General features: G+C 41.3%; 1 protein-coding gene across 3 annotated transcripts in view; it reads left to right on the top strand.

Annotated features, from left to right (window-relative positions):
- Positions 1-18,397, top strand: part of jmjd1cb (jumonji domain containing 1Cb) — a 110,924-nt gene that overhangs the window by 72,829 nt on the left and 19,698 nt on the right. For 2 of the 3 annotated variants that reach the window (XM_019271283.2, XM_027289530.1), the window contains 5 exons: positions 6,365-6,478; positions 15,093-15,198; positions 15,367-15,491; positions 16,127-16,270; positions 17,569-17,610. In XM_019271283.2, coding sequence (XP_019126828.2) covers positions 6,365-6,478; positions 15,093-15,198; positions 15,367-15,491; positions 16,127-16,270; positions 17,569-17,610 — 531 coding nt within the window. The remainder of the gene's footprint in view (positions 1-6,364; positions 6,479-15,092; positions 15,199-15,366; positions 15,492-16,126; positions 16,271-17,568; positions 17,611-18,397) is intronic. The other variant, XM_019271285.2, reaches the window with a different exon arrangement.

The raw sequence follows: 18,397 nt of genomic DNA, 5'->3' as shown, positions 1-18,397 counted from the left end.
TTTTGTAGTGATGTAGTGCCTTTATCTTCACATCTTTTCTTGTTCACCTGCTCAGTTGAACTATCCGCTGCAATTCTGGCGTTACGCTTCACCAAACCAGCTCCTAGCCTTGGGCAAAAGACTGACCGTGACACCCCATACTGATCAATAATGCCTCTGTTCTCAGAATCAGCTTTTCTCTAGTGACACTTTGGTTACATGTACACTGTTGTCCATAAGGTTGGAATCATTTTGTTTTCAGACACATTCCTATTTTTACTCCTATTTATGCACATCAGGTTAATTGTGGTTAAATGTTCACTGAAATATGTTTGAAAGTTTTGAGAAGATTCACGTTATCTATAAAGAATAAATCACATTGTCACTATCATTTCAAGAGAAGACGTAAAAATCGTTTATTCCAACTCTATGGGCAACAGTGTACAGTTGTCCCTCGCTATAACGCGGTTCACTTTCCGTGGTCTCGCTGTTTTGCAGATTTTTTTAGTGTAATTTTGGATGCTTTTTTTTTTTTTTTACAGCGTACTGTACAGTATGAATGTGCATTGTGTTCTGCGTCCTGATTGGCTAAGGGAGTACTGTACAAAATACGTTCGGCTAGCCAGATTTACATAAATGTTCAATCGCTAGCAGTGTGACTCTGAAGTGCTGTATGTTTGCAGTCAGAGGAACTGTGAAATACACGTTCATTTACTAATACAGTATTCTACTTATTTTTGTTAAATCTGCAAAAGTTTGAACTTTGAGAGTGTTTAAATAATGTGAGAATGAAATGTGAGAAAATGTTAATGGCTGTCTGAGAAAAGGTTATAAAAGTGTGTGGTTAGGGGTTTTACGGCCTTAAAACATGTATAATAATTGTAAAAAATAAAGCTGATTACTTTGCAGATTTCGTCTGTTGCGGGTTATTTTTAAAACATATCCCCCGCGATAAACAAGGGACCACTGTATAATCAAAATGTGTAATAATCTGTTTAATTTCATCTGTACAGGCAAGGACTTTGTAACCTCCAGGGCTCCTGGGTGAGCACCCAGTACACCCTGATAACAGCATCCATGTCAGATGACACCAAGCAGCAGAGAAAGAGCTTCTCGTCTCTCTGATTCTGTCAAAAAAGCTTCTTCCCCTCTCCTTCTAATGTTTCCCAGACCAGATCTATAGAATACATCTCTCTCTCTCTCTCTCTCTCTCTCTCTCTCTCTCTCTCTCTGGGTCACTTAGTGATGCATGAGCTCCATCATCCCCTAACCATCTCCTTTACATTCTGCTGCACTTTCCTTATCAATTATTCACCACACACACACACACACACGCTCTCATACCCCAGACAGCGGAGGATGTGATCTGCTTTCTCAGAATGGCATTTTCTCACGTCTGTCCTCCTCATGTTCTGACTGCCTGTGGGTGTGTGTTTGGTATGTGTGTCTGTGTGGGGTAAAAGTGCTTTGTCATATGTCTTTGGTGGTCTTTGCTTAGTTTGAATTAGTTTCTATGGCGGTCCACTGGTTGTAATGTGTTGTGTGTTGACAGGAAGTGAATGTGTCTCTCCTGCTGCCTGTCTGGAAATACGCAGTGACAGGAGGCTTTTTTCTGGCACACTGTGGCAGATGTGACCCAATTTTGTGTGTGTGTGTGTGTGTGTGTGTGTGTGTGTGTGTGTGGACAAGTCATTTTAGAGGGGATGGAGAAACTGTCATGTCCTCTCAGTTTTAGAGAGAGAAAAAGAGAGAGAAATCGGAGCAGGGATCCACAGATGGCAGCCATGCTCCGAGTCTAGATCTTCAGTAATGGAAGTCTCTTATTTTCTCCGTCTATCAGTTTCTTCTTGTACGTAAATGAACGCCCTCTTGTGTGAATGTATCTTTTTGTGGACTTTCTTTATCTGTCATCAATTAGCAACGGCTGGTTTGACGATGTTAGTCGTTAAATTTAAGAAGACACACAAAACTGATTTGTTTCCAAAGATGGACATTGGTTGACTCTAAGCAATGACGGCCCTGTGTGATTTAGACTGTCCAGTGCACAATAAATCTCGCCATGACGTGGATCATTCCTGAAAATCCAAGTGAATCACACTGCTCACTTTTCCTCGTTGACAGCAGCAGCAGAAGAAAGACCTGTTTCAGTGTGTAAGTTCATTTTTAGCCTTTGGCAGCGGCAGCTGACAGAAGCAGTCACCACAAAACCCAGCAGCAGCTGCTGTTGTCGAGCTTTCTATCATATCACATGATCTTCCTTGTGGAAATCTACCATTCGATGACAGTGTCAGGGAACATCATGACACATGACTTGTTTTGTCTCAACTTGAGGTTCTTGTTTAATCCTGAATTTTTCCTAGACTTGGAAATATCCAAATCGCATGTCATTAGTACCCCTTTAAGAAAAAAACAACCATTATTTCAAAATATTTTTATGGAAAAATAGGTGAAAGTGTGTTTTATGTTTGGTCACAATTATGATTGGGTGGATAGGTGTTGTATTGACCATTTATAGACTATATTAACATATTTCTCCTATGCAGTCATAAAAATCCTTATATATTCCATTCCAGTTATTAACAAATGTACAATTCTGTCACTGGTAGCCACTAGAATGTGACTATGGCCTACATTATCAAAAATACAGACCAGCAACTTCTCGTCTTGGGTCAGGACCTCAGAGGTTCCCAGGGTAACTTCATGCAGTCTTTCTGTGGCTAGAATGGGACATGGAACCGACAATGCCTCTTTGGTCTTTTTGTCACTTCACCAAGGGGTGCAAGTGAAGTAAAGAAGTAAAGAATGAATGAACCTGCAACCTTGAGGCACCTGAACTTGCTCTGCAAGACCGAGAATGACACTGGGTCCCTCACCCAACCCAGTCTCAGATTAGGGAGTGTGGGATCCACACTCCCTAATCCACTGGTTTACCTCATGAATTACGTACATGTCAGCTATTTGTGGGCAAATGGAATGCAGCATTAGCATGTGTACACTTAGAATAAGCATTGTATTGTGACTGGGGGGTAACCCAGTGTATCTATGACCACATTGTACAAAATTGAGTAATTGCAATGCATATATGAATACTAGACACCGTGAACATGATGTGTATCAAACATGTTTCCTATCTTTATGGTAACATACTTTGTTAACCTTTTTCTGGGAGCTTTAATGCAGGTACCCCGCTCTCATTGGATGTAAATGGCTCTGATCAGTAAGCATGTGACACTGTACATATTTAATATTTCAGTGTTTGCTGGAAATACATTGACACATTATTCAGTAACATTTTTAGAGCCTTACAACTAAAAATGTTTTTAAATGGTTAACAAGCTTCTTCCAGAAATATTGAACTGTGTCACCTCATTCTTAACCTCATCTTGACTTAAAACAACATTTTTACAATAGTACATTTTCTCAGATTTTTTCTCAGAAGATTCGTATGTGGGCTTCAATTAGTCTGGTTTTACTCTAAATGGTCAGCAGAGACCATGATCCTCTGGAATTGAAATGTTGGTTAACCATGCTTCAGATTTCACTGGTATATTTACTACTGCCTTTCAATCTAGAAATGTGTGTGCAGAGTTGAGTCATTCTCTTCCCCAGAGGTCTGTCATGGATCCTTTCTACAGAGCTTTACCAGCCTATTGTGCCTTCACAGTTGTCATGGTAATAGACCTAGTTCATGTGTTCTGTATTAACATGCTGTAAACCTTGCCAGAGCCTCTACCAGTTCTTCATTTATATATGAGAATGGTAGAACCATGTGGTTTACCACGGTGTTCAACATAATCTTGGAGTGTGTTGCTTCCTGTGCAGGTGAGACAATGAAAGTCCAGTTTTAGAAACCAGTCCATGCACAGGGTTCTGTCATTCTGTGAGACAGGATTTTACAGCTTTAATGTGTTGTGATATACCAGGAGTAGCTGCTTGCTGGACGTTGTTTGGGGTTTGGCAGAAAATTGACCATGACCCTTCTTTTTTGCTGGATGACCCTGCATTCACTCTATGATTCACCTCCTATCATATTTTTAAAAATGTTTGTGTGAATCCAGCAGTATGGATGTATGAGCAGAAGTATTTGATAGAAGATGTAAACATCTTATACACATCTGCTGTCTACATTCTAGGGATGCAAATTATCGATTAATTCATTAATCGTTAGTTTATTGACCTTATTCATTAACGGTTAACTGATAAGTGTCTTTTTTCCTAAGAACATGTATTTCTCACGGTGTCTTTTAACATAAAGCAAAATATTGCTTATATATTGAATTTAAAAAATGCATGTTATATTCCTCATCTAATGTTTTATTGTACCAGTGGGGATATGGTACAGATATGGCATTTAACCAAAATAAATTCTGCACAGAAAATTGAAATACATCAAAAAAATAATTGTGCACTGGCTCACCTGTTGCATGTGAAACATTAAGCAACATGCTATACAATATGGGCTTAGCCTACACAGTATTAAGCCTACATATAATTACCTGGTAAAGTACTTGAAACATTAGCAGCAGCACTTATAATCTCCCTTGTTCTGAGAAAGGTAACAGTAAGATTACTAGCCCTGGACACTTACAGTAACATGTAGTACTGAACACAGCTTCAATCATCCCTGAGGAAGGTGACAGTAAAATTAGAGGGCCTCTATTAAACAATTTCCCGCAGAAATGTTGAGAGTGACGAGTGGGCTATCAATTAGCATTAGCATGTTAGCATTAGCATGTATTTCATTGTTATTGGCTAATGCTAACTGCTAGCGCGTCAACACGGCTGCAGGTTTTGAAGGTGGTATCTTAGTGAACTCGTAGAGCTGCTGAACTTAAACGTAGCACCGCAGAGTTTAACTGAGCGTCTTTGTCATCATTGCTTAGTTTGAAATGCTCCATACTTCACTCCGGGTCTGTCGCCGCGTTGCGTTCAGGTACGTTCGCTGTGGCCTAGATTAAACAATGGCGCCCTCAACTGGCAACACCATGAAATCTCACTGAAAAAAACTTCTGTGGAAAATGGCCCTAGATTCAGTTAACCCGATTAATTTAATTTAATCGATTAAATTCTTTTCGACAATTAACCGATTAATCGATTAACTGTTTACATCCCTACTACATTCTAAACTTAGGTTATAATTTACCAAATAATCCGATGATGGTCAGCACTGGTAATGCAGAGGATCCATGTTGCTATGTGTTGTGTTGTTGGAGCTCCTGTAAATCCAGCGTTTATGCAGAGATGGATGGATGTGGAGGAGCTGAAGACAAACCTGCACCAACATCAGAATCACAAACCTCATGAAAATTCCATGTTCCATGTTATCATCACCATCCTCCATAATACCATCAGAACTGTAACTGTCCTAATGATTCGCTGCAAGTGAGACAATGTGGTCTCACACTCAGAGGGTCAGAGGAGACTTTTAAAACCAACACAAATGCTTTCCACAATGATGGCCATGATCGTGTGGCCTGTGCTGCCGGCTGCATGCTGCCACAGGAGCCTGGAAATGTGATATGTGACACACAGAAATAGAGCTACACACACACACTATCATGTTTTGCTTGCACACACAATGTGCCTCCTGTGTGTGTGTGTGTGTGTGTGTGTGTGTGTGTGTGTGTGTAAGGGAGGGGGTTCACAGCGGTCATGTTTCTCACCTCTAATCTCTCATCTCTCTATCAGACTGACCTTGTTGTTATGTAACCATAAATCACAGCAGCACCAACGTCTGCTCACACACACACACACGCACACGTTACACACAAACATGCACTTGCCCACTGCTGTGGCTGTCTGCTTCTGTCTGTTCATATCAGGCGGTAAAACAAGAAGTAAGAAGCGGTGTGGTGTGGTGGTGAAGAAACCTTAAGACAAGTTTGAATTGTAGCGACTGTATCAGTACACAGATATGAGGAGGAGACAGGAAGACAGTGCACCAACAGCTGAGCTCAGGCTGCAGGCTGACTGACACAGGCATCACTGACTGTGTGTGTGTGTGTGTGTGTGTGTGTGTGTGTATTAAGGCAACATCAAAGTGGAGTGTACTGCCTTTGAACTGTCAGACTTCCTCTACTCATTAATTTATTCATCACTCTGGAGCTCTCCTTCTCTCCTCTGCTCCATCCCTCTCTCCTCCTCTCCTTGTCTGCCTGAGCGTTTCCTCCCTCTAATCTCATTTCTACTGTCATTTATCTCTCTTCATTCCTCTCTTTTCTCTGGCGTTTGCTTGTTATAGAGCACTGCAGCTCTGTTACATATCTACAAACTCCTGAATTGATTGTGATGTGAGGTTTGGATCAGAAACGAGCTGTTGTGCTGATATCATTATGTTGTTGTGTAATTGTTGCTGACCATGTTGTTTTGTGTTTTCTCTTTGCAGGCGTTTAAGCCAGTGGTGGGGAAGAGCCTGTTGTCACCAGTTACAGCAGTGGAATTCTTATTAGACCGACAGCTGGACTTCCTATCTGACCATTCAGCCTACCAACCATATCAGGTAATAATCACACTCACACTGTAAGCTTGCTGTGCTTGATCGCTGCTCACTTTTGTTACATTAAGTAACTAAAGGAATAGAATGACATTTGGGGAAGTATGCTGAGAGTATGAAGCTGCCAGCAGCTTAGCACAAAAACTGGAAACGGGGGGGGGGGGGGGCACAAGACAAGCTCCACCCTAAAGTAACAAAATCCACCTACCAACACCTCTTAATGTATCACAGACTGATATTTCTTAACTGGTTTTAAGTATAACAATGGCATTTTACAGTTTATTATATTTCAGTTTCAAATGACAAGTTTCAAATGCACATATACTTCAATATCTTCTTCCAGTAAGGCTTCTGAATTCTTTGAATTTGTATGCAGAAATGCAGCAGAGCTAAGCTGTTTGGCTGTCAGAGCAGCTAACAGTATGAAATAGAAAAACAAAGCTACCTCTTGTCTTGATGTATCTTGCATAAAAAGATTCTGCAGCTATGAATCTGGTGCTTTTTGGCCGATGTACATATTGTAACTGGATCTCGTTTGCTAATGAAGAATTAGTCATTCACAATTAATTCTAGGCTGGATACTGCAGCCATGGAGCGCTGTTGGCCCCGCAGAGTAGTCCGGGTCGGGCACTGCGTTCCATATGGATCGGACCCTGCCAGGGTTTAATGTGAATATAAAGCCAACACGTGCAGCCGCAGTCTGGCCTGGTCTGGAGTGGTTTTACACATGACTGCTCATCACTGACTCATACATGCATCCACACACATTAATACTGACTGATACACACACACCCACACACTGTAGCTTCAAAATTGGCAGCAATTCACAGTGATGTATAGTTTAGTTATTATGGGGTGTGTGTGTGTGTGTGTGTGTGTGTGTGTGTGTGTGTGTGTCTGTCAGCGCTCTGCAGCTGAACACAGCTTGTTGTATTGTGCTGGCTGGAACACTGTGTTCCACTCAGTGTCAACCAGATGGGAAGACTGTGTTCTGCACTCTCACCATCAGTCATCAGTTTGTTCAAATACCAAGAGAGACGCTCTATTTTTATTTTTTATTTTGTCTGCAGCCAATCAAAATCAGGTTCACTGTTACCGTGTCCTCCCGTGACTCATACTTTGAATGTGTGCAGCACTTTCTGTGGCTGTCCACTGTGGCCAGTGCATTGACTTGGTCATGGTCTGGTACCACAAATGTTCCACACTCTCTAAACAGATGTGATGGACACTGTAACACTGTGTTCTGTTGGAATACTCCTTGAGCTTGGTTGTATTACATGAAGTTGCCCAGGTGAGTTCACTTAAGCCGAACTATGATGGCACCAATATTATTTTTAAGTTAGTTTTAAGAGAGAGAGAGAGAATTACAGTGAGTGAGCGCCGGCCTGGATACAGCTGTTAATCAGAGAAATAGTGAAGAAATAGAGAAAAAGTTATTTCTGATTGTTTCAGCGGTTAAATTCAGCATGTATAGACACGCCCACAGCACATTGGTCATCTAAAAGGCTCCAATTATTTAGAACATGATCACTTTTTTTCTCATATCAGCTGATATGAGTATTTATCTGGATATAAATGAAATACCATTTTTGTGAAGTTTCAAAATTGTCTTGAACTTAGCGTTTTTAGGATTTATTAGTATTAGTTAGGATTTCTTTTTTTGTGGTGATCTCAGATCTCAATCATGAGTCCACCACACCACACCACACCATGGCAGCATGGTGGTCAAGCCATGCCTATAATGACCATCAGCCCTGGGTCTCATGGCTTCATCTACAGCTGATGTCCAGGAGACCGTGACATGATGTGTGTACATCCTGTACCTGTGTGTAATCATTGCAAAGTATTTGTACTCCAAAGAACATCAGGGGCAGATTAAGAGAACTAAGAGAATGCTTCTCACTTCCTCTGTTGTAGTCAAATGTTTTACATATATATATATATATATAATATATATAGATATATATAATATTATATATATATATATATATAAATTATATATATATATAGTGGAGCTCCACTCACACTACTAGCTGCCAGACCGCACACTCAGAATACACTCCCACTCCTACTCTTTCCCAGCACCCCACATCAGCAGTAACTGGCAGCCATCTGAAGTGAAGGAAAGTGGGAGCCTCACTCTCGTCTGGCAATACTAACTGCAGAGAAGTACACACACACATGCACACGCACACACACACACACACACACACACAGATTCCTCCATTCTTAAATCACCCATGCACGCACAGAGCCGCCTATTCTTCTGGAGACCTTTGAACCCCACAGAGCAGTAAAAACAGTCCCACTCTCTCTTTGCTCTCTCTCTCTCTCTCTCTCTCTCTCTCCCTCTCTCACACACTCACACACACACACACACACACACACACACTCGGAGCAGTGAAGCCATGGCCACTCCCCTCTCTGTTTTTCCAGTTGGACAGGAAGACCGGAGGGAGGAAGAGGAGGGTGGGAGGGAGGGAGAGGGAGGGGGCTACAATCTGTTTGGCATAAACTGTACAATGAAGTCACTGTTTAGTGGGCCAGCCTGCTGCTCAAGTCTGTGTGTGTGTGTCTGTGTGTGTGTGTCTGTGTCTGTGTCTGCTGCTAGAAAGTTATGATGTGTGTTGAGGCAGGAGGTGGAGAATAAAACTTAGTGCTGACTCAAGAGTTTGACCAATCTACACATACACACACAGAGCTCAGTACCAGAGCAGTGTGTTTTCCACAGTATTGTGCTGGTACCAGCAGCAGTTTCCAATCTGTCACAGTGCTGTGTAGACGGAGTTGTTTTTCTTCTTCAGACCAACAGTGTTAGTGGTGAAAACATTCAAATGAAATGACTGTGTTGTTCCTACATGGACGCCTCTGGCTGACGAGTCACAATGTTCTAAAAGGCAATCCATAACCTCTGAACACATTTAATTACGCTGTCGCATCAACTGCCGATTGCAGCTTCATTAGAATAAAGGTTAATAGAAAACATCCTCCACCTTCAGAAAGCCCTCAGGGGGCAGTTGAAGTTGTTGTAGTGGTTTTGTTTCTGGCTGAAGAATGAGCTGTGTCTGCAGGGCAGAGTGTGTTTGAAGGAGTGTGCAGGCTGAGCCAGCTCCAACTCCCCCACCCCCACCCCACCACTCGAGTCATTTAATGGAGATCATCCACAGTGACACAGAGCTTCAACAGAACTCATGAAAGGCAGTCGCTCATCTGCACTGATTGACCACACAAATCATTTCCCACACATTCTGTCACTCAGTAACACACGCTGCCCTTGTTACTGATGTTGTGTCTTTGATGTGATTCAGATGATAGAATAATAAAACACTATTCAATATAATCCAGTCCATTAGAGCACCACCAGAGTCCTGCAGGCTCACATAGAATCAGCCTGACTCCAGCAGGTTAAAGAGACTGAAGTGTGTGTTTATACGTGACACTTTGATAGTCTCAGCTCTGTCATCGAGCTCCATTGTTGTACAAAACCTCCTAAAAACAGACAGCTGTTAGTGGTGAGTTATCAAACTTAAAAAAAAAAAGCATGACATTTTCCCCCACTAAGAGGAAACCTAGTGATAGTATAATGATGTGTGTTCTTTAAGACCCCCGCCCACAGGATCTATTACAAAAGCCAATCTGGACCACCCACTCACAAAAATATCCGTTAATTAACAACCTGAACTAGACACGACACACAAACCACTAATTTCATGCTTTATACTAGCACAAATGTCAGACTGAGCGGTGTGGCACTCTCCAAGGGGCTGATCCTGCTGCTGGGAGCCGCTACAAGCCGTCCAGAGCACTCTCCTTGCCCACAGGACTACTGCAGTGGGAAGATCTCGGCTAAATGAACAGACGTATTGTTCCAATCATGTTGAATAGCACCACAACAAGTAACCCTTCATCAAAGACATCCTCTCTCCCTCTCTCTCACACACACACACCGTCGGTCCTAATGATGTTGAAATGATTCAGATTGATCTCTTTATCTGCTGATTATTGACTCCTTTGAACAGTACTCTTGATATGATAGCTGTGCATTTAGCCTGAAATGTGAAATGGAATGTTTGGATAGCTTATCTTCTCCAGAGGGATTTGGCTTGGCAAGCACAGAGTCTGAGGAGAACCGCAGTGATCTGGAGCCGGGGACCACCTGCTCTAAAGTCATAGTAACACTGGCCTCCGCCCACACCTCCCTCACCTGTTAGATCAGGAGGTGGAGAACAAGGGAGAAGCGAATCCATTCAATCTCACCTCTGTTCTTCAGCAATGTAAACAACACTTTGCCATCCGATATCCAAACAGTCCTTGAGCTACTACATCCCACAAGCTCTGATAGAATGGGAGGGGTGCAGGATGAGTCATCAAAACTATTTTAAGAGAGTGATTTGCATTCCGTACGCTCTCTCTTTTTCTACTCTCCAAACTGTTTCACTGAGTTTTCTTTGACTTAAATGCCCAGTGTGTCACATTGAGGAGGCTCTGTTCACAGAATATGATATTCATAAAGACTACTATTCTACAGTAGCCCAGAACAGACAAAATGAAGTACTGGTTTTAGATGGGGCCTTTGATGTTTTTCACACATTTTGCAGCCACGATAGTTTCTCCTTAGTGCTTGGAATGGCCAGTCAGCAGTCTGCTGGATAGCATGAAATCCTACACACTGTTCCCTTCTTTAACCCAAATATTACAATGTTCATCATTTTTCTTTCAGTCACAAAAACTTGACTTTGTTATTGGTCACCTTTGTTTACTGTAAGGTTGTAACATTTCAGCTTTTAACAAGAGGAGGAGGAGGAGTGCAGTTTGACTGTGTGAGGAGGGAAACAGCAGCTGCCACACACACAAATACACACACACTCTCTCTCTCTCTCTTCTTTAATGCTGTTCAGCTGACAGTCCTTCCTCAGTGGACCTTTATGCCCTGCAGTGCTCCAAATACAAAGCTCCGCTGTCACTTACTTCTATATTCATCCCAGTGTCACGTTACTTTGACAACATCTCATGCTCTCACACACACACACCCAAACACAGACACCTGTGGTGTCAGGTCACACTGATGCCAGATATAGAGGGATTGCTTTACATGTGATTTCTAGCTCTCTATCTTCCAACAATAGATCTCTCATTTTAGCAGGTGCCAACTGATTTAACCAGTTGAAGTGACACCTGTTAGTGGGTGACTGTCAACATTCATTTCATAAATTATCCAGAAGACAGATGAAAGTCCTGGCTGGTTGTTTTCAGCAGATATCTGTACAGTCTAGATTCAACTACATTTTAATTATTATCATTAATCCAAGTATTAGTTGTATTCTTGTTTGCATGATGGGATATTAAAGCATATCACTGTTTATGTTTTTTATTATTATTATTATTATTATTATCATCATCATCATCGTCATTATTTGTGTGTGGAGCAGACTGGTTAGCAGACATCTAGACCACCTCATGTATTTTCTAAAATGAACTGTGGACATAGTGTTACATCCACACTGTCTGATCTGCACACCAGGTCACAGTTACAGTGTATCACATATATATATAGAGCACTGGTCAGCCAATCCAAACTCATCATGGACTGCACTGTACTCCTCATACCTCCATGGAATTTTCTCACGTACACCAAACGTGCACACTTTCATCACATTACTATGAGCATTGGTGCTGAAAGAATAAGAACATCAAATACGCTCCCACACTTTGTTCCCTTCAGCCTGAGCCGTCTCCACAGCAACGAGCATTGTCCCTGAAAGGAAGCGTGTCTGAAGTCTTTAACAAGCCATCTGTCTTTGTCTCCATGTATGTGAATGTGTGTCATATTTGTGGTTATGTTACTAATTATCTGTTGCACAAGATGTCCTTGTGTCACGCTGTGGTGTGTCTGCCTCAGCCCTTTATTGTACTCACAGCAGGGTTTGAATAAATAGCCTTGAGTCATAGGATAGTCTGAGGAAAAGGCTGAAGACCATCATTACAGTTGTAATCCATAATGTATTTTAATTAGTAGACCATGCAGATAGTACAGATACAGTATCTGTATCGGGTTTGTAAAGCACACAATAAATCCCATTTATTATTAAAGGGCTCTCTTTACACTCTGCTTCTGAGAAATGTCGATCAGCTTGTGTGTTCAGAGCTGATCAGAGCCTGGTTTCACAACTTGGTTGCCTGTGGTCATGGCTGTGATATCTTTGAAGCACGCAGCACAAAGCTCCATGCACGTCATTTCACGTACCTGTTGCCACTGGACACTTGATTCTGTCCTCATATGCTATTTCTCTCCATACAGATGAAAAAGGACCAATCGGTGGTCATGGTGACCATGTTGCCATGGTAACACAGTCCCTGTGTGTATTACATCTAAACATGCCAACAGTAATTCAGAATAGATAGCTTGGTGCTAGTAGAAATAGACTCCAGAGCACATACATGTGTGCTATTTTCTGTCCGTGTAAACCTAAACATAGAGACAGCAGCAGAGTGAGGCTGCAGAGCTTCCACTCATATTGCTGTCAGTGCTGACAGTGTTCCTTCAGATGAAGGATGTCATGCTCCTCTCACCTAAAATAATCTGCCTCCATCAGTGAAAGAAGTGTTAGAGAAATGATGATGATCAGCATATATTTACATGCCAGTGTTTTCTCCTGAATAGTTTCATATAATGCTGTTTGGTTCGCTGTGCTGCAAATGATTGGACTCTTTTACCTGCAAACACACTTCACATTTTACCCAGACTTCTTAAAAAAATGCACAATTTGTGAACCAACCACAGCAAATGTTCAATCAAAGATGAGACACATTTTACAAGTACAGTAAATGATGTAAGTTCTGTTTGTGGCAGCGTGTTGGCCACCACAGTATGGCTGCTGGTTAAACGCAGCATTTGGTCTTTGCAAACTCTAATGATGTACATGTTCTCCTTTTTAGAATCCAAACAAAGATGAAACCATCAAGATACTGTTTACACTTCTAATCTTGTGTTGTTTATGCATGTAGAATGGACTGGATCCATGGAGAGTCTTAGCTGTGGTAAAAGAACTCATCAGAACACAAAAATTGTAAGAATCTCTGGGAGGTTTATGCTGACCTCTGTAGCACTGCATTCCAGTGTGCTATTTTTAGTGTGTATGCTGGTATAATTTAGAGCTGAACAAGGCTATGAAACTAGAACACTGCAGCAGGATGAGAGAGAGAGCGAGAGAGGGAGAGAGGGAGAGAAGGTGAAATGAAAGCCATGACCTCATCCCGTCTGCTCCCGGCCTCCTAGTCTGTGTTTGACTCCTGCAGCTCTGCATCCCAAGAAGACGTTCTGCCCGCCCTGACAGTACAGTTCATGTCCGTCCCATATTAACTGCAGAGGGTTGTGTTTTGAGGAAAAACAGGGATCTTAAAGGCCATAGAAGCAAAGATTCACAAGGAGACGAAGCTGTTTTCAGTTTCTTCTTGAATCTTTTCCAGGCTAGGCAGTACATACCATAGGGGGGACTATGATGAGGTGCATGGGATGGCATGTTGACAGCAGGCGGTCTGCAATTTAAATATGCCTTCAAATTTTAAGACACTGCAAATTCCACCCAGCTATAACTGCAGTTGGATGGGAAGTACATAGTTGTTGCTGTTTGCTTTCCCATGTCATCTGCTTGCATTAGGTTCCAGAATGTTGCAGACACTTTTTGATCCTATTCTTTAATTTAATATCATTGTGAGCCTGATGGATATTTTGTTTGCTGTGGTAATATTTTTGACAGTGCAGGAATGACCCAAAATGACCCATTTTTCTGAAGTATTCAAACTAGGGCTGCCACGATTAGTCGATTAGTCACGATTATGTCGACAAACAAAATCATCGACAACTAATTTAGTAGTCGACGCATCTTTTTTTTTTTTTTTTTTTTTACTTTGCTTTTCTTTTACCATCATCATAGAGTGACAGACTTGTGGCCTCAGCCGCTGAGGGGAAAAAATGTTGCCATGCAAATGTGTGCATTTATTTTCATAACCTGCTAAGTGCTGTTTGCCTTCTATTCAGTGTGATAGCATGAAAAAAACACTTCTGATCATTCTTGTTTCACATGTGGTGTGAAAACTCCCTAAAAATAACATCACACACACACAGAGCAGAAAAGCTGAGTGTGCTACCAGTATGGTGAGTGTGGTTTGGTTTCCTCTTCCTCACTCTGTCTTCTGTCAGCATTGTCAGCAGTGTGTGTGTGTGTGTGTGCGCTCTGTATTTGTAATTTTTTTTTATTTCCTCTTCTTTCTTCTAGTAGTTCACCCTGTATGACCTCATGTGAACCTATGCTGTTGGAGAGAGAGAGAGAGAGAGAGGGAGAGAGGGAGAGAGGGAGAGGGAGAGGGAGAGAGAGAGAGAGAGGGAGAGAGAGAGAGAGAGAGAGAGAGAGAGAATACACAAATATATTTCAAACTTATTAAATTTGGTAGTCTACAGACTCCAGTTTGTCAGTGATGGCCAGCTGAGACTCAGCAGAGTGGGGCTGCATCCCATTTCTTTTGTTTGTTATGTGAAAGAAGAGGACCGTGTGACCGCACGGCTATTGGATCTGTCTTATTTATCCTGGTTTCAAGCTGATCCTATATGTGTGTGTTTCAGGATGAGGTGGACAGTCAGAACCCAGTGATTAGAGACAACCATCAGCTCCATGAAGAAGTGAAGGGCTGGCTCAAAGACCAGAAGGTGCAGGAAATTTTTATGCAAGGTAAGCTTTTTCTCACCCTCTTTATATTGTATCATCGTTAAAAAATCTGAAGTGTGGTCATCATGCTCTGGTGACTGCTCATGTCATGTCATTACTATAACTAGTGTGTCTTACAATATGAGGAACCTGCTGTGAGGTGCTCTACTTTCTGCTTCCTGTGCCTTCCAGGTCCATATTCCTTAAATGGCTACCGTGTGCGTGTGTACAGACAAGACTCGGCCACCCAGTGGTTCACTGGCATCATTACACACCACGACCTTTTCAGTCGAAACATGGTCGTTATGAATGACCAGGTACACACACACACACACACACACACACATACAATGTTCTTATATGTGTACAGTTTATATGTGCCTAGAAAATAGTAGTATAATAATAAAGAAGAATGATAAGTCAGATACAAATAGTCTACTTGGTACTTGTTCTGGGTTTATATTCAGACTGAAAGAAATCTCAACACTGTTTATTTTAACACTTAGGCCCAAGTGTCAGATTTAAGGGGCTCCATTTACAGAGCATGGCAGAAATGGACAATAATATTCATAACTCTGTTCATTGGTGTATAATCTCCTGGAAATAAGATTGGATGTTTTTGTTACCTTAAAATGCCTTTCATATGTATAGACATAACAGATAATCCTCTTCCACAGATTTTTCTATGTTGAAGCACCATGTTTCTATGGTAGCCCAGAATGGACAAACTAAAACTGCCATATACTGTAGAGCATTTAGCATTTTTGGCACATTTTTTGATTGTTAAGTTTAACTTTGTTGACAAAATTTTATGTTTTATTAGTTGGTTATTAGTTTTTCAACAAAAACTTTCCAAACTCTTCATATCACCCAGTCGTCGTTTGTTTGAACAGACACATTACTGAAACCAGGAGGTCATTAGGTCTAAATGATCATGTTCACGTGTGTTCAGGTGCTAGAGCCTCAGAACGTAGATCCATCTATGATCCAGATGACCTTTCTGGATGACGTGGTCCACTCCCTGTTGAAAGGAGAAAACATTGGCATCACTTCCAGACGAAGGTCACGATCCAGTCAGAACAATAACTCTGCCCACGTGAGTACAATCATACAGAAAAAAACACACAACAACACACAACTTTTATGACCGCTGACTGTGGTGGTGAAGAGGATGAACACGTTTCAAAATGTACTGACGTACTTTACTGTCTGTGTTATATATTCAAAATGACAGGACATGATGTACTGTAGCTTCACACTTAGTCAGGAGGAGCTCAAAGGATGAAATATTGTTTCTGGGTAGAAGTAAGATTAAGATTGAAAACGCTGCCCTGAAGTACAAACAGAATTCATACGCCATCATCAGTTCATGCAGGTGATGTCACTGTCACCAAAGCACCGTCACACCTCTGTGATAATAACCAGTCTGTCCACAGCAAGACTGAAAAATGTGAACAAAATGGAAGCAGAAAACAATAGTGGACATTGCAAAGTGTCATTTCAGCCACATGAGATGAGACAGCATCAGGTACAAACCAGTAAATGAAGGTTTATGAGCACTTCTGATACCTTCCTCTATCAAAAATCAAAGAGTTATTTCCTAAGTAATGTCCCAAAAAAGAAAACGGCATCAGCATTCCATGTTTCATATTCTTCACATGTTGTGTTCTAATCTAATAGATTAGAACCTGCAGATACTATTTTCTCTATTCATTAAAGGGCTTGACATATAATGACAATTTATAGACCAATTAAAGTGGGCTCTCTCTGAATGCAGCCAATAGGTGCTCATTATTGTTGTTTGTGTTGTTGTACATATTAGACTACTGCTCCTTTTAATTTGCCAGCAATTCATGTGACCTCAGCATCGTCTGCATTGCGTCTGTGTGTCTGTGTTTCAGAGACATCGGTCAACACAGCTCCAAATCTCTTTAATGCAAAGCCGAGCAGGAGAACCGTATGGTGGATGTTTTTGTCTCCTGAATCAGGCAGATAGCTCTGTCTTTGAAATCTGCTTCCGAGCTGTGTGACCCATGTCTGCTGTCTCATTTTTCTGCCTCCTCTCAGTTTTTAATGGACATACCTTCAAAGCAAAATATGTTGTTGTGTTTGTGTTTAGCTCTACATAAAAACTCAATACACAGACATATAGTACACTGTCGCACTGGTGACCAGTCCGCTCCTCTCATGTGACAGCCATGGCAAACACTAATTTGTGTTGTACAAGGCACATATGGAAGGAACTAATTGGTGAACCAATCCGTTAAACAGCCAGTCACTTCTGGTCCCGCAGTCATTAACAAAATCTCTCCTTGTCCCACGTTTTCTTTATATTCATTTCATTTTGTTATTTTTCTCTGTTATTTTTTTTTTCTTGTTGTTGACACATTAAAGATGGCGGGAGGGAGACCCGGCGGGACCACTGGCAACACTCAGGTACCCCCAATCCCCCCTCCCCACTGCAACCCTCAAACCCTCCAGATCCACACTTCCACAATACACAACTAGTGTAGAGTCCCAGCTGACAGACATGACCTGTGCTTGGTTGAAAGATTTAAAAAAATTTTTTTTACAATTGGAGAGTGTATTTTTAAATGCACAGACTGGAAAAATAACCTGAACTATACATGAGCTTTGGAGGAAGTTATCAGTCTGAGGTGTTCCGTCCTACAGATTCAGTCATTGGCAGGAAAATCTCCACACAGGAATGATTAATGAAGTAATTAAAGCAAGATTCAGAGAGCAAGTGCTCCTGGAATATAGTCAATATTTATTTCCTGTTTTGTTACAGTGGTATCTTTAGATCAGAGGAGCATTCTGTTAAACAAAACAACTGTCTGCCTGTAATCTGATGACATATGCAGAATTTCTTTGCTGGTACAGTCATTTAATGAATGAATGACGTGCATAAAAAAGACTTTCTTCAAGCACTCATCATGTCTTCAGCTCATTTATAACCATCAACTTTTTCCCTCTCATAAAAACAATGCTCACTTTGACATGAACCGTTTCTTTCAACATTTATATGCTCAAATTTCTGCAGCCATTAGTGGAGAAAAGTCCACATTGAAAGGATCAAAGCAATATTTCTACACCAGTCAACAAAAAACATTTATGAACACATTCAGAGAATTTGTGAAAAGAAATATAAATCTTGCACTAAACATAACTGCAAGTACATGGACAGACAGTAGTCATAAAAGTCTGCAACAGTCTGGAGATG

Source organism: Larimichthys crocea, chromosome XVI, assembly GCF_000972845.2.
Source record: "Larimichthys crocea isolate SSNF chromosome XVI, L_crocea_2.0, whole genome shotgun sequence".
NCBI classification, from domain to species: domain Eukaryota; kingdom Metazoa; phylum Chordata; class Actinopteri; family Sciaenidae; genus Larimichthys; species Larimichthys crocea.
The sequence above is the reverse complement of the archived record's forward strand: the minus strand, read 5'-3'. Positions and strand labels throughout refer to the sequence as shown.